Source organism: Spinacia oleracea, chromosome 4 (genome assembly GCF_020520425.1).
Source record: "Spinacia oleracea cultivar Varoflay chromosome 4, BTI_SOV_V1, whole genome shotgun sequence".
NCBI lineage: Eukaryota > Viridiplantae > Streptophyta > Magnoliopsida > Caryophyllales > Amaranthaceae > Spinacia > Spinacia oleracea.
This window is the reverse complement of record NC_079490.1, coordinates 144,737,349-144,753,505: the sequence shown is the minus strand read 5'-3', so window position 1 is coordinate 144,753,505 and position 16,157 is coordinate 144,737,349. Positions and strand designations below refer to the sequence as shown.

At 40.9% G+C, this 16,157-nt stretch overlaps 2 protein-coding genes across 6 annotated transcripts; both read right to left on the bottom strand.

Annotated features, from left to right (window-relative positions):
* Window positions 1–6,698: 6,698 nt before the first annotated feature.
* On the bottom strand, window positions 6,699–7,091 carry LOC130471985 (uncharacterized). Its single transcript, XM_056842376.1, has one exon. It carries the CDS (start codon window positions 7,089–7,091, stop codon window positions 6,699–6,701), a length of 393 nt encoding a protein of 130 aa, XP_056698354.1.
* A 3,328-nt stretch (window positions 7,092–10,419) lies between these two features.
* On the bottom strand, window positions 10,420–15,843 carry LOC110796325 (chromatin remodeling protein SHL). Of its 5 annotated transcripts, none has more exons than XR_008919236.1 (6): window positions 15,641–15,842; window positions 15,205–15,550; window positions 14,353–14,421; window positions 13,543–13,559; window positions 13,105–13,240; window positions 10,420–10,857 (listed from the first exon to the last, which is right to left on the bottom strand). XR_008919236.1 is itself a non-coding variant. In XM_022001386.2 (5 exons), exons 1-5 carry the CDS (start codon window positions 15,711–15,713, stop codon window positions 10,831–10,833), a joined length of 651 nt encoding a protein of 216 aa, XP_021857078.1. In that variant the 5' UTR covers window positions 15,714–15,837; the 3' UTR covers window positions 10,420–10,830. The 5 variants fall into 5 exon arrangements, 3 of the variants coding, with proteins under 3 accessions (XP_021857078.1, XP_021857082.1, XP_021857079.1); XR_008919237.1 differs by lacking the exon at window positions 10,420–10,857 and adding an exon at window positions 10,870–12,346 and having other exon boundaries at window positions 15,641–15,843; XM_022001386.2 differs by lacking the exon at window positions 13,543–13,559 and having other exon boundaries at window positions 15,641–15,837.
* Window positions 15,844–16,157: the final 314 nt, after the last annotated feature.

The following is a 16,157-nucleotide window of genomic DNA, read 5'->3' as shown; positions in this document are numbered from 1 at the left end:
GCTGAGGATGCGGAGTCTTCGTTGGAAGATAGCAAGAAGAAGTTGGATACTGTGACTTCTGATTTGGAGGTGGCTAATAAACGGCTCAAGGATATTGAGCCTAGGCTGCAGTCTGAGACTGAGAGGGAAAACGGCTTGGATCAACTGTTGACGAATGTTAATGAAGGCTTGCCAGGAGTGAAGAAATCTACCGCCAAGAGGGCTGTTGACAAACTTCTTCAGTCTGACTGGTTTAATGACCTTCTGACTCTGCGCCATAACGGCGGTTGGTGTGTTGCGCATCGGGTCGTTTGCCATGTGAAGAAGCTGGATGAGGATGGGTGGCAAGAATTTGAGGATGGGTATGAGGAAAAAGAGTTGTACAAGGTTGCTACCGGCTTTGAGCCTCAGGAGCTACCCGAGGCGGTGATCTGTAATGCTAATCAGAGGACCCTGCCTCCTTTGCAGGTTCCAGAAGCAGCCTATTGGTCTGATGATGAGCATGCCGTTTGACGGTTTCGGCAGTCATCACCTCCCTCCTCTTGCGGATCTTCTTCTTTTCCCAGCCGGCCTCATACTTGTTAGGATTTTATTTTTGGCGGCTGGCTTTTGATTTTTTGGCAAATGCTGTTAGGGCACTTTAATGTTGATGTAATTTAAGTTAGAACATCGTATTATCGTGGCGGTGTCGGTTTTATTCGGCATCCCTTTGTGCCTTGTTATCAGCTAATCACTTCGCAAGTTTTTTGGGTGATGGCTGTCGGTTTTTCGTGTGTTTCCTTTTGTAGCCGTGTATTTATAACAAGTAATTTTGATTGCATATTTACTTCATTTTGCGTATGATACTTCCAATTTTGTCGGCATAAACTCTTTTTGTTGTCGGCATCACTATATTGCTAACTTGTTGAATGTTACACTTCGAAATGGAGTGCATCTTAACAGCGTTTATTTTCTCTAAAGCTACTGATCATAACAGCTTATTATGGATTGCTACGCTTCACAGTAAAGTGCCCATACGGCATTTATTTTCTTTACGGCTACTAATCACATCCATACACTTCGTTGAATGCTACGCTTCGCAATGGAGTGCCCCTTAACGGCATTTATTTTCTCCAAAGCTACTAATTACAACAACTTATTATGGACTGCTACGCTTCACAGTAAAGTGCCCATACGACATTTATTTTCTTTACTGCTACTGATCACATCCATACACTTCGTTGAATGCTACGCTTCACAATGGAGTGCCCCTTAACGGCATTTATTTTCTCCAAAGCTACTAATCACAACAACTTATTATGGACTGCTACGCTTCACAGTAAAGTGCCCATACGGCATTTATTTTCTTTACTGCTACTGATCACATCCATACACTTCGTTGAATGCTACGCTTCGCAATGGAGTGCCCCTTAACGGCATTTATTTTCTCCAAAGCTACTAATCACAACAACTTATTATGGACTGCTACGCTTCACATTAAAGTGCCCATACGGCATTTATTTTCTTTACTGCTACTGATCACATCCATACACTTCGTTGAATGTTACGCTTCACAATGGAGTGCCCCTTAACGACATTTATTTTCTCCAAAGCTACTAATCACAACAACTTATTATGGACTGCTACGCTTCACAGTAAAGTGCCCATACGGCATTTATTTACTTTACTGCTACTGATCACATCCATACACTTCGTTGAATGCTACGCTTCACAATGGAGTGCCCCTTAACGGCATTTATTTTCTCCAAAGCTACTAATCACAACAACTTATTATGGACTGCTACGCTTCACAGTAAAGTGCCCATACGGCATTTATTTTCTTTACTGCTACTGATCACATCCATACATTACCTTTGTGTGTGGATTTATGCAACGTTTGTTTTTTGCTCTTTTCTTCCTTCATTTATGGACTGGTCGTATTTGAGGACCGCCCTAATTATACACAACAGCAAAATGCAGACTGCTAGTGCAGTCAGTCTGCTCATACATCATCATTACAGTTTTTTCAAACATAGTACTTTCTCAGAGTACTGGCATTCCAGAAGTTCTTGAGCGTGGTACCATCCATCTGCATTAACCGGTATGACCCAGGAACAATTTCCTCCCATATCTGGTATGGTCTTTCCCAATTTGCTGTCAGCTTTCCTTGAGCATTTCCTTTTCCTGTTGCGGCCGTTCTCCGCAGTACCAGGTCTCCTACTGCTAGAGGCCGGTGTTTCACTTTTTTGTTGTATGCTCTGCTCATTCTGCTTTTGTATGTTGCCGAACTGATTTCTGCTTTCATGCGGATTTCTGGCATGAAGTCCAACTGATGTCGTAGCAGCTGATCGTTTCTTTCCTCATCGTAGTGCTGGATTCGCATGGTTGGCAGAGCCATTTCCGCCGGTATGACTGCCTCAGACCCGTAGCTTAGCTTAAACGAACTCTCGCCGGTAGCTTCCTTGACAGAAGTTCTGTTGCACCAAAAAATTTCTGGCATAAGATCTGCCCATTTGCCTTTACAGTCTTCTAGTTTCTTTTTCAACGCAGCCAGGATTTGCTTATTCGCCGCCTCTGCTTGCCCATTGCTTTGTGGGTGACATATTGATGAGTGGGCTAACTTTACCCTGTATAATCCCAGGAAGCATTGTATGGGTGCACAATCAAACTGTGATCCATGATAAAAAACTATTGCCTGCGGCAGTCCGAATCTCGTTATTATGTTTTTCCATATGAACTTTTTCACCTGGTTTGCCGTTATTTTTGCTACCGGCTCCGCTTCTATCCACTTGGTGAAGTAGTCCACTGCTACTATTAAGAACTTGCGCCCTCCGGCCGCCATTGGGAATGGTCCAACAATATCCATTCCCCATTGCGCGAATGGGATTGGGTTCAGAATGGGCATCAAATCATTAGCTGGCAAGTTTATCACAGCTGAAAACTTTTGACATTTCTCGCACTTTTTTACATATGCTCGACAATCTTCTAACATTGTTGGCCAGTAATAGCCTTGTCTTTGGCAGATGATGGCAAGGGGTTTTCCACCGGCATGGTTCCCACATGTCCCTTCGTGCATTTCTTCGATCAGCCTTGCTGACTCGAATGCTGTCAGGCACCTTAAGAATGGCAGGCTAAATGACTTTTTGTACAACCGTCCCCATAGGATGATGTACCAAACCGCGTCCCTTTTTGTCTTTTTGGCTTCTGCCAAATCTGCTGGTAGGGCTCCAGTCTGTATGTATGTTTGGATATTATTGTACCATTCTGAAGTAGTCGTGATGGCCATGACCCGTAGTTCTTCCGACTCCGTACTTCGCTTATTCATGACTTCCATCATGACTGTTCTTTTCAAGTCGGCGATATTCGAACTTGCTAACTTTGATAGCGCATCTGCCAGCGTATTTTCTGCTCGGGGTACCAGATTAATGCTGAATTTCTCTAGCTGAGCCGACACTGACCTCAACTTTTCCAGGTATTTTACCATTGAAGGTTCTTTGGCCTCGTACTCTCCGCTGAATTGACTTGCTACTAGCTGGGAGTATGTTGTCAGTGTTACTCTTTTGGCATCTGCTGCGAGGCTCATTTGGATGCCGGCGATTGCTGCCTCGTATTCTGCCTCATTATTTGACGCGTTGAACATAAACTTTATAGCATACTCAAAGATGTCTCCTCCTGGCGATTTCATGATTATTCCGGCCCCACTGCCTGTCTGCGCAGCTGAACCATCCACTGACACCTCCCATACTTCAGCTTGTACTTCATCCTCTTGGTATGACGCTTCAACTATGAAGTCCGCCAATGCCTGGGCTTTGATTGCAGTTCTTGGCCGGAATTCCAAGTCAAATTCGGACAACTCTATTACCCACTTTAGCAGCCTGCCTGATGTATCTAGCTTGCTAATGGCTTTTTCGAGAGGGAAGTTTGTCAGCACTTCGATTGTATGCGCGTCAAAGTATGGTCTTAGATTTCTAGCCGCGATAAGGACTGCATATGCCATTTTCTCCACCAACGTGTATCTTGTTTCTGGGCCGTTTAGCACATGGCTCACAAAATATACTGGTTGCTGCACTTTGTTTTCTGTTTTGGCTACCAGTACTGCTGCGACTGTTTTTGGTGACGCCGATATGTACAACTGTAATTTTCCGCCCTCCTTTGCCCTTGCTATTGTTGGTAGGTTCTTCAGGTGACTTTTTAGAGATTCAAAAGCCTCTTGCTCTGCCGGCACCCATTTGAATTTCTTGTTTTGCCTCAAGGTTGTGAAGAAGGGCATTTGCTTGTCTGCCGACTTGCTCACAAATCTGTTCAAGGCGGCCATTTTTCCTGTCAACCGCTGTATGTCTTTTACACTTTTGGGTTGCGGCAGACTGATGATTGCTTCTACTTTTTCAGGGTTAGCGTCTTTGCCACGCTCGCTGACTAAGAACCCCAGGAATTTTCCTGATCTTACTCCGAAGACGCATTTTTTCGGGTTTAATTTCATCCTGTACTTTCTCAAAGTCTCGAAAGTTTCTCGGAGATCGGTAATATGATCCTCCTCTTTCCGGCTTTTTACGATAGAGTCGTCTACATAGACCTCCACGTTTCTGCCTTTTTGGTCGGCAAACACCTTGTCGACCAGCCTTTGATACGTTGCCCCTGCATTTTTCAACCCGAATGGCATTGCCTTGTAACAGAAAACTCCTGCATCCGTGATAAAAGCCGCCTTTTTCCTGTCTGATTTATGCAGGCTGACCTGGTGATATCCTGAGAAAGCATCTAGGAAACTGAGCATTGCGTGGCCGCTAGTAGAGTCTACCAGCCTATCAATCCTTGGTAGTGGGTAGAAATCTTTCGGACACGCTCTGTTAAGGTTGGTGAAATTTACACACATTCTCCATGACCCACTCGGCTTTTTTACCATTACTACATTTGCCAACCATTCAGGGTAATCACATGGCTCAATGAAACCTGCCGCCAACAGTTTATCCACCTCTTCTTGTATTGCTGCCATTTTTTCCGTGGAGAAATTACGCTTTTTCTGCCGTACTGGCCTAATATTTCTGTCGGCGTTTAACCGGTGGACCATTATCTCTGGATCGATACCAGGCATCTCATCCGCTGAGAATGCAAAGATGTCCGCGTGCTCTCTTAGCAAACTTATGAGGTTGATCTTGATGTCACTCCCCATTTCTGTACCGATCACGACCGTTCTTTCCATATTTTCAACCTCCAGCTCAATATTTTCTGTCAGACCATCTGGCATTGGTCTTGGTGCTGATACCGGTCTCTCATCAAAGTGTTCCATGTCTAGGTCAGTTCGACCTCTTTTCGTGTCGTTCTTCTTTTTTGGCCTTTGTTCTTGCCTTGCCGGCTCAGTAGTCCAGTTTACTTCTTGCCTTGCCGGCTCAGTAGTCAAGTTTACTTCTGGGACCATTCTTCCCGGTGTTCTCAAAGCAGTCAAGTAACAGGATCTTTCCGCCAACTGACTTCCCCTTATCTTTGCCGGCCTTTCCAGGTTCGACATGTATATCTTTGTCAAGTGACAGGTGGAGACTACCGCCTGCGCGTCATGTATGAATGGGCGACCGATGATCACATTGTAGGCCGCTGGTACTTTGATGATTAGGAAATTCCACCATGAGATCTCGCATTTCAGATCCCTCTCCGATTTTCACCGGCAGCCGTATGCTACCCTCTGGGTATACTGTAGATCCTGAGAAACCTATTACTGGGTAGTTCACCCTTTGAAGCTCGTCCTCTGGTATGTGCAATTGTTTGAAGGCTTCCCAGAAGATGATGTTTGCTGAGCTGCCGCCGTCTACCAGTACTCTGTTCACATCGGCATTTGCTATATCGATTGTGAGAACTAGCGGGTCATCATGCGGGAAAATGATGCCTCTGCAATCCGATTCCGAGAACGTCATCACTGGTATGCTGGGTGGGTTCGGCCACACTCTTGTGTTATGATAGTTTACCATGTGCCTGTGTTCCTCCAAACTTCTGCTGGCGCCGCTTATCGTCCCTCCGTGGACTGGACCGCCAGAAATTACATACACGGGTGGTTTTTTCCCGCCATCCCTCTGTTCTTCTCTGGCACTGGTTTCCGGCTGTTTTTGCTCGATTCTAGGTGGCTGATATGGCTGTTCGATTCTAGGGTATTGTTGTTGATTTTGCTGTTGTGGCCGGTATGAATTGGCAGAGTTTCCCCCCACCGAGTTGTTGTTACCATTTCCTTGTCTCGCCCTATACTGCGAAAAATACCCCTTTCTGACCATATCCTCAATGTTGTCTTTGAGGTCTCTGCAGTCCTCTGTGAGGTGGCCGTGCTCATTATGGAAGTCACAGAATTTCTTGACATTTCTTTCCCTACTCTGCATTGGTGGCGGCCTTCTCCAACCGTCCATCTTGTTGTTTATGTTGTAAATTGTCGTCCGCGGTGTGTTCAGCGGAGTGTAGTTATCAAAGAGTCCTCTGGACTCCCTTCTGTCTTGTCGGGGTCTCTGCCCCTGTGGATTGGCATTTCTGTTATTCTGGTTTTTCTGGCTTGCCCCTTGCTGATTACCGTTCTGGTGAAAATTGTTTCCTCCTTTTCCCGCCTGGGGGTTATAGCTTGGATTGTATCCGACATTTCCGCTGGTTGCCACTACCACATTGGAGATCTTCATCATTTCATCCCCCCTGATATACTCATTTTCCTTGTGCAGGACGTCGCCCAGATTAGTGTATGATTTCCGGCTGAGGTACTTCTTGAATTCGCACTCTTACATTCCTCTCATCAGAGCCAGAACCGCAACCTCCTGCTGTAGGTTGGGAATAGTGATTGATTCGTTGTTAAAGCGGGTGAGGTAATCTCTTAATGGCTCTCTATCTCTTTGAGAGAACGACATTAACTCTCCCGACGATTTCTTTCTCTTCTGTTTGCTCACAAATCGTGACAAAAATGACGCCTGCAGCTGTCGAAAACTGTAAATGGAGTGTGCCTCTATGCCCTTATACCAGCTTGCTGCAACTCCTAAGAGTGTGGACGGGAATACCTTGCACCACATGGCGTCAGAATCTGTGTACAGCATCATGTGTTGTTCGAATGTGGTGCAGTGATCCTCCAGATCCGTTGTCCCATCGTATCTCCCTGTCGGGATTTTTATCTTTTCCATCCTTTCTTCTAGGATTTCTCGGCACAGAGGAGAATCTTTTGGATGGATTGTCTGCCGTCTAGCTATCTGTAGAACCGGCGCTCTTCGCTCATATTCAGTGGTGGGGACTTGCTCTGTTTCAGGCCACTATGTTTCCGTCGGATCCGAGCGCTTTCTTTTTTCCGGGGTGTTTTCTTGATTCAGGGCGGTTAGGAGATCCCTAACGGGTAACTGGGGATTCGCCGACTTGGTCTTTCTTAGACTGCCGACTGAGCCTGGCTGCTGTGAGGCCGGTAACTCTGACAAAGCGGCCATCACCGCCGACAGTGTTTTCAATTGTTCTCCCGTGAATACTTCCGATAGGGGAGACAGGCGCTCCTGCAGCGTCTGCTCCAGAGGAGTTTTTGTTTGCTCTCTGGCAGGGCTTTCCATTTCTAACTCATCATCGTCCTCCACTGTGAACTCTTTTTGTGCCGGTACCGAGGTGTTTTTTGTTGCTGGGTTTAGAATTGATTGTGCTTGTAATGGATGGGCTGGGTTTACAAGTGAGGGTTGGAATTTGGAGGTTGTCGCCGGTTGTGGAGTTGCTGCTTTTTCTTGACTTTTCTTTGATTTTTTACCGTCTTTCTGTGAGAGATCCATACTGACTGTTCTACCGTTGCAAGGGATGAGGTCCCCTCCTTCTAGCGCCAATTGTTCCGGGTGTGGAATGAGAACAGCTGACTGTGGGATACTTGATTCCTGATGAGAGTGTCGGTTGATATCTGCACAACAGAATGGATTAACTAGCCTCGGGGGTGGTTCGAGGATCCCCCCTCCGAAGCTTAAGTAAGATTACTGAGGGATTAAGAAGTGATTAAGAGCTAATCAGTGAGTAAGAAAGAAGTGTGTTTAAGTGTTTGTGTACCTCATAGCAATAAATGAGGTGCTCCTTATATAGACCAATCCAAAGGTACGATCAGGTGGTCCCTTGTGGTTAGATAACGACCTGTTGATAGTGGTTGGTTGTCCTCATGATAACGCCGGTAGGGGTCTTGCAAATATTGCAGATAGGTGCTGTTTACCTAAGATGACCAGATTACCTGCAGGTTAAGTTTACCTACGAGGAGTTCTGCCGGTACCAAGTGGTGCCGGTAGGACACCCCGTACAAATACCATCTTGGTTGTTAGTGAAGCTGAAGAAGATGGAGGTACTATATATGCTTGGAAATAATGATTATGGGCAAGAGAAGCTGCTAAATGACATTTTAAGGGATGCAACTGTTTTGGAGCACCTTTATGTTTCAATTATAAAATATGATGAAGAATATGAACGTAAGCAATATCAGTTATGGAATGAATACAAGTTCTGTAAAGAGCTTTACATGCTGTCAAGGAGTTCATTGGGTTGTCAGATCGAGTTTTCTGGTAATATGATTACTGCTTCAAGTAATGACTTGAGTAATGGTGAACTACATTGTCAAATTGTAGAATGATATTGCATTGCAATGTCGATCAACTTTTGTAAGAGTATGATAGCAGCTAAATAAGCATATATGCTTTATCTTTTGCTAAAGAAAAACGTTGAACAGTGGTTGATCCACATGTTATATGGAATAAATACAAAGTCTGCAACTCTGCAAGAAGCTATTCATGCTTACATATAAGGAAGGAGTTCATTGAGTTGTCGGATTGAGTTCTTAACTGGGTAAAATTAAATGATTACTGCTTCAAGTAATGACTTCAGAAATGGTATACTTGCTTGTCAAATTGCAGATGAGATTGTTGCATCAGCTTCTGTTGTACCATCAACTATTATATACTGCTAAATTCTGGTACACAGGCGGTAATTTGAACTCTTTCTTTCTCAGAAAATCAGTATATGATTTCCTCAGGTTTCATGTTTGCATAATGTGTATGCAGCTTGCAACTTGTGTTTGAACTTGTAACTTGTATCTCACGAAAGTTGATTGGATTGGGGGGATGTTTGAGGCTCAATTACTACTACAACAAAAACTTCTGAATTGTTAATTAATTCAGATGAAGGGGATGATATGCTCCTACAATATTCGGTCACTTTCAAGATGCTGTTAAAATGTTAATCTGGAAAAATCTAAATCTAGAATGTACTATACAAAAATCCAGTAGTAAAGTGTGTGGAAAAATCTAGTTAAAATAATGTCTAGAATTTACTTAAGAAATATCTACTCCCTCCGTCCCGGAATACTTGACCTGTTTTCCTTATCGGGTCGTCCCTTAATACTTGACATGTTTCTAAAAATGAAAATATTCTAACAATATTATATTATTTCTCACTCCACCCCTATTAACCCACCTACCCCCTACTCCATACAAAAAATAATTAAAAATTCAACCCCAACCCCACCTCTTAACCCACCTCTCACTAACTACATTAAAATAATACCCCACTATCAACTACTACCTATTAAATTAAATAAGTCAATTCAAGTCCCTTAAACTCTGTGCCGGTCAAACCGGGTCGAGTATTCCGGGACGGAGGGAGTAGTTAAGAAGAATCTAGATAAATGACAAGTATAGAAAAATCTAGAAACTAGGATATACCAACTATAAATATGTTGTATGCATAAGTTAAGATGTGAGCTAATCAAGAGAGTTCCCACGAAATATGAGTGGTAGAAACAAGTGTTCTACCAAAGTAAATGTTGCGTTCCATCAATTTACAATGCTTAATTGTTCTTTAATTGCCTTTAAACGGCCAAATGTGTTCTTCTCTCCATGTTTATAACTTCTTCCAGTCTTATTTAGTTGACACATTTCTTTGGTCGCATTTTCTAATGCACGTTTTTTTATCATTAATATATTTAATTAAGTAAAAGTAAATATCATCAAAAGTTGGACATTTTGAAAATATGTTTCAAGATGAATTTAATAAGAACTCACCTGACAATATTTTGCATATACATAGACAACAAAAAAACGATGTACAAACAATATCAACTAAAAAAGAAGGGATAATATAATATCTTTATCGATTATCTATAACTTTGTTGAAAAAATGTCTCGCATTTCCCTGTGTGAGGTTGTCGTCGATTAACATTGCATCCGTATTTTTTCACTGGACTGGTAATCTTTGTATGATTGTAGCTTGTTTTTCACGTGCTTGAAACAACTTATATATACTTGGTATGGAGTATTACTTTTGGTGCGAAGAACTAACTGTTTATTCACGTTGCACAACTCTATTGCTAGCACGATATGAAAAGGCACGAACCTACTTGATTAGACTAAGAGATAGTCCATGCCTACCCCATCGCGGCCACAACCTAGCTTAACGTTAATCCAAAGCAGCAACAACCGACACACAGGTGAATCTTTCTACGAACATGTATATGATGCAGCACCTCATTTCATTATTGATTATTGATAGGAAATCACCTCCTTTGTTGCGTTGAAGTCAAGTCTAATAGCAACAACAGACATACAAATATGTGCATTCTATAACCTCTACATATAACCTCTATATACTACATCAAAATACCCTTCCTACACATTCCTCTTTGTATATATAACCTAAAACACGATAACCACTCTAACCAACGTACAATGTTACAGGAAACACATCCTTGACCTTCAAGAAAACACAAGAGGAACTACTCTTCAAAGTCATAACTGTGGTTTTTACTTTTGAGCGGCAATCTTCTGTTTGGGAGGCTACGGAAGGTCAATTCAGAAACCAAAATAACCGGTCTCAATATACACCTACCTCATAACACTACTTATAGAGTCCCACCACTATACATCACCTTCTACGACGTTTAGTGTCCACCTGAAATATCCATATTCAAATTTGTAAGACCAGCAAAAAAAAAGTAACACAACCAAAAGTATTACAAAAGTATTACAGAAATACAGAGCAATGAATTTAAGCACAATATACTACAAAGTATACCCTTTAATCATCACAAATAGGCCAAAGCGTAATTCTTAAAATCACGTAAAACTCTCAATCATTTTCTTCTTGGACTACCAAAAACTTAATTGATTTGATACACAAGATTTTTTTGTCCAACTGGGGTATTCCATGTTTCTTGTCATTTCTTCATGACAATTCAGAAATTTACAATCAGAAATTTACAATCAGTTTTAGTAATGCAACCCTCCAACGAGCGGAAGAATTGACATCCACCACAATTCAAGACAACTGATAATTCTGCTAAATGACTCATCTTTGAAAGATAAAAAAAATTCTACAATTCAGCTCAACTACTGCATACAGCAATAGCCAATGAGCAAGCTGGTTTCAAAACCAGATGTAATAATAGCCTAAATCATGGACCTGCAATTTCCTTCTTGTACTCTTAACATTACCATGTCCATGTACAATGCTCCAGTTACAACCAAGTGCCTCACTACTCTTAGGTGCGCGACAGTCCCACTCTCACCCCCACCCCAAAAAAAACCAATGTAAAATATAAAAAGTAATCTAAACACAGGTTTAGCTGAAAGCATTTTGACCATCTATGTTGATATATAGGTAAGCTACATAAATATGTCATGTGAGATCTTGTAAGATAAGTCTCAACGCATATTTTCAATATCAACTTTTTATAACTTTTACTTGTAAATAATCAAATATATTTATGGTCTAAGTTGCATTGACAAGTGTGCAAGTCAAACGGTTGCAACTAAAAAACAGAGGAAGTGTAAACGTGTTATAATATATCTCGTCCCTAGTACCCAAAACAAAGCAACTTGCCAACACATAAACAGAGAACTTGGTTCTAAAAGCTGCACATTAGAAGCATTACTCCGTAAATAGTGAATCCCTGTCAAAGTGCTCTTCATCAATGCCATACCCCCACCCAAAAGATGATACAAGTAGTGATCTCCTGGGCCTTAAGTTTTGAATTTTTGATGGCTGAGTAAAAGAGGGCCAAACGTGATGGTTCTGACATCCTAGGCTCCCAAGAGCAATCAAGAATAGGGAAAATTCAAGTCTTAGCATTTAAAAAAAAACACTTGAAAATTTATCAAGATCTATTTTTCCAAACATATGTAATATGTTGATTGAGAAATGCCAAAATACAAATAAGAATGCAGAGCTGAAGAGTGAAATGTCTAGAAACATGCATACCATAATTATAACAACATTTCACAATTATCAACATGACAAATCATTAGAGATCCCAAACAGCGTGCCGAGAAAATGCTGATTTTTTTATTATTCTGCAGCAATCCTTGGGGGAAAGAAATTGACAGTATACATCCATTATCCCACTTCTGAAACACCATCATTCCATACCGGTTTCCTATCCCTAGTGACATTTACTCAAATAATCAACTTTAGAATCCAGAAGATTTTATGAATTGGAAAACTAAAAAAAATGTAAAAACAGGATACAAACATAAACCCCCCTAAAAAATGTCTATTGTGAGTTTATGACTAATAAGTCAGTGACAAGGATATTAGGGAGTAGAGTATATGAACCCACTCTTCCATTAATCAGTCAGCTTTCTTCCATGCACACTAGTTGCTATTAGAGATTCAAAACATAACCCAAAGAGCTCAAGAAAACATAATTTGCACCTAACTTATTTTAGATCTGTATTCAAAACTGAATTCTTTAAATGCAACTGAAGAGCAGCCATCAAATATCCAGTTTTCAAGAGCACTAATATTACTTTAAGCTTTCTTCCTAGTTCCTTCACAATTTTTCACCTTGATCCTAGTTCTCTATTTCTCCCATACTCAATTCAAGCTTAGTGCCCACTATTCTAGTGAAAGTTGTTATCAACACCGTACAACCCAGTTAACTAATTGATTTACATGCAAAGCGGTGCTCTTCCAACCCAAAACAACTCCACTTTTTACAACAAACAAGTTTCCTCCTTCCATGTTCCAATAACAGAGTAAACAAGCTTTGATTCAGCAAAACTTATCCTTTTTGGTTAACACTCTTCATAATTGGTCGGATCGGATATTTTAGACTATAGGTGAAAAAGCAGAATATCCCATTATTGTGTACACCTAAAGAGAATTTATTAAAAGCTACCACACGAGGAAGTCATATACCTTCGTATCAGAATGTCTAGATGCAGCATGTGAGTTCTGCAACTTCTTTGGATCTTCGGAGGAACAATTTTGGCAGAAGAAGTGATCAAGTCTTTTAGCTTCTTCTGCCGTCATTTCTATACAAGCAGGGTGAAACCTGAGTATACAAGGCAAAACCCCAAGGATTAATGAGAAAGGGAGGTAAAGGAGGCTGAATAATAGCATTAAATGTTATAAATTTGTGGGATCACAGGGAAAGGCAGGACACCAGCTTTAAATCACCAAAAAAAGAGATTGAGAACCCCATTTGACAGAGAAACAGACAACAAATACAATGGAATACCATCAAGTCTTTCAAAAGTTGCTGTTTTTCTCAAACAACAATTACCAAAAATTTATCACAAGGGCCAAAAAAATTATGAGATCTGGGAAGGGAATGATCGAGTAGAAGAAGCTTACAAAACTCCTCACAGAACCTGCATAAGAATGCAAATCACTATGTAAGGTTACTCATCAGAGAATATCAAGGTTTTTGTAGTAACTATAGCAAACCCAGGTTCTGCAATAAAAAATTATTGAGCACAAAACTCTATTCTGTATTTCATAAGTGAGCCTACAGAAATATCAGAGCCCTTCATCTATTGGAGAGTGTTTGGGTTCGGTGTAAATGTTATCCAGGAAAATTATGTTCCCCTTTTAATCATTTTTCGTTGTCTATTTTGGCAAAGAAGGAAAACAACTTTCCATGGAAAATAACACTCTGAAGGGTGGAAAGTATTTTCCACTTGAAAGGAAGGGAAACCACTTTTTCTTCTTACCTCCCTCTTATCTCTTCCCATCAATCCTCACCCATCCAATCCCATTTTTCTTTTCTCTATGACATTTCTTGTAAGGAACCGAACAAAGGATAGCTAGTTTGGAATTGCGTTTTTCCTTGAAATATTCTTTCCATCGAAAATCATTTTTCACTGAAAATGACTTTCTGTTAAACCAAACGGAGCCTTGGTGTAACCACAACACATTGTAAAGAAAAAATCATTTCACTTGTCATCTCTGCCCCACCTGGTGAAGTTTCTACTCCCAGATTAACGATGGACATCAGCAATATTTACCAACCACAATATTAACTTGGTGACTAAATTTGAAGCCAAAACTCAGAGAGCAAAGCAAAATTTCAAATCTCCAGAGTACCCACTTGGAAGAATCATAACATTACACAAGACAACCAAACTACACGAAAATGAGGTAAATCTCAAATTTAGGACTCACCAATCACTGCATGACTCACACTGGACCATCAAATCATCGGGATTGTACGGCATTTCACACTTGCAGTACCTGCAATAACAATCCAAAATCACTAAAAATCTTCAGTTACAGTAGACAAACCTAACAAACCCCGCATTTCCAAATTTCAACAATAGAGCTGAATACAGTAACCATTAATCCCAAAGCAGAGTGGTAGGACACAACAAATACTCGAATATCGATAGATCAATCACTTTTAACTGAAAACCACATCCAGTTCAACAGAAAAACTCCAACTCAATTCCACAGCCCAGCACAGCTCAACCGTATTAGATAACAACTAATTGTAAATTATCACATTCTTACCGAGTTTCAGTTCCTCTCAAAATATTTGCCAAAGAAAGAAAAGAAAAACCAAACACATACGAGTACTCATTTTTGCCATATAGGCAAACTGAACAGTATAAATTAATATAAAAACAACCCAAATTCCCATAAACAAATAACAAATCATCCAAAAATAACTCTCCAGTCTCCAATTTTCCCTGTTTCTCCTCAATTTTCAATTCAATCAAATGAAACAAATTCCCACATTTCAGCACAGCTCAACCAAATAAGTTCACAGCAGAAATGCAAAATATCACATTTCCAAATCCAACTCACAAAAAAAATAGAAAATAAAAAATCAAATCAAATTTTACCTAAACTAAACAATCTAACAACCCGGTAGGAACAAAATCCAACATTCATATTTATAAAATCAGCTAATTACCCCAAACCCACACTCTCCTATTTCCAATTAACAATCAAATTCAAAAACCCCAAAAATCCCTAATTAGCCAATAATCAAAGAGGATGAGAGAGAGTACATACACGGCAACGCGATCAGGGGTAAAAGCACCGGTAGAACAGTTGTACTCAAAACGACAGAAGAAATCGTCGTTTCCAACAGCATCAAGCTTAGTATAACTCTTAAAACTATGAACCGTACACTTCCCTTCAATGGTATCAGCGCTTTGAACATCGAAATGATCCGAAAGAAACAGCTCCTTCGACCCATGAAACTGCCGCCGACCACCGATCGACTCCTCCGGCCGGTAATACCACCGCACGTGGACACGGGCATTGGTCCCACGTGAGTCGGATTCTATCCTCTCAACGCGCGCCACGTAGGAAAGATTCGAGGGATCTGCCGGCTTCATCAGGACGCAGTCTCCCGCTGTAAAAAAACAAGGAGATGAATGAGTTTTACATTTTTACCCTGTCTAGAGAGAGAAATAAAGGGGGGAGGGTTTAGAGAGAGAATTACGCTTGATGGGCTTGTTTAGGGGTTTAATGGTAAAGGTATCAAGGGTGCGTTTGGAACCTCGAGGTCTTCCCATGGAGAATTGAGACAAAAAATGAAGAAGTTTGAGGTAGAGAGAGAAAGTGAGTTCAGTCAGGTTAATTTGTTGTTCTTGCAGAAAAGAGAAAAAGGAGGAGGGTTTTTTCTTTTGTTTTTTTTACTTTTTTAATTAATATTGGGTGGATATGGGTTTTGTGTTTTGGCGGTGAGCGTGACTGCGTGGGATCTGCCGGTGAATAAGCAACTGTTTGTACAATTAACCTGTTTTGAGTCATGACGTGGAATTAGGAGTGAATTGTACGAGGAAGTACAAATACATATCAGATATGTATGGGGAAATACATATCAGATATGTATGGGGAAATACATATCAGATATGTATGGGGAAATACATATCAGATATGTATGGGGAAATACATATCAGAATATAAGACAAAATAGGAAAAATGACAAAAAAGTAATTAAATTGTACTTTTCTAAA

Coding starts and splice junctions, on each gene's coding strand:
- LOC130471985 (XM_056842376.1), bottom strand. CDS start 7,091: ATGGAAAAGATAAAAATCCCGACAGGGAGATACGATGGGACAACGGAT.
- LOC110796325 (XM_022001386.2), bottom strand. CDS start 15,713: ATGGGAAGACCTCGAGGTTCCAAACGCACCCTTGATACCTTTACCATT. Junction 14,422..15,204: donor ACCCCTGATCGCGTTGCCGT/GTATGTACTCTC, acceptor TTGTTATTGCAG/GTACTGCAAGTGTGAAATGC. Junction 10,858..13,104: donor CTAGACATTCTGATACGAAG/GTATATGACTTC, acceptor TGGATATTTCAG/GTGGACACTAAACGTCGTAG.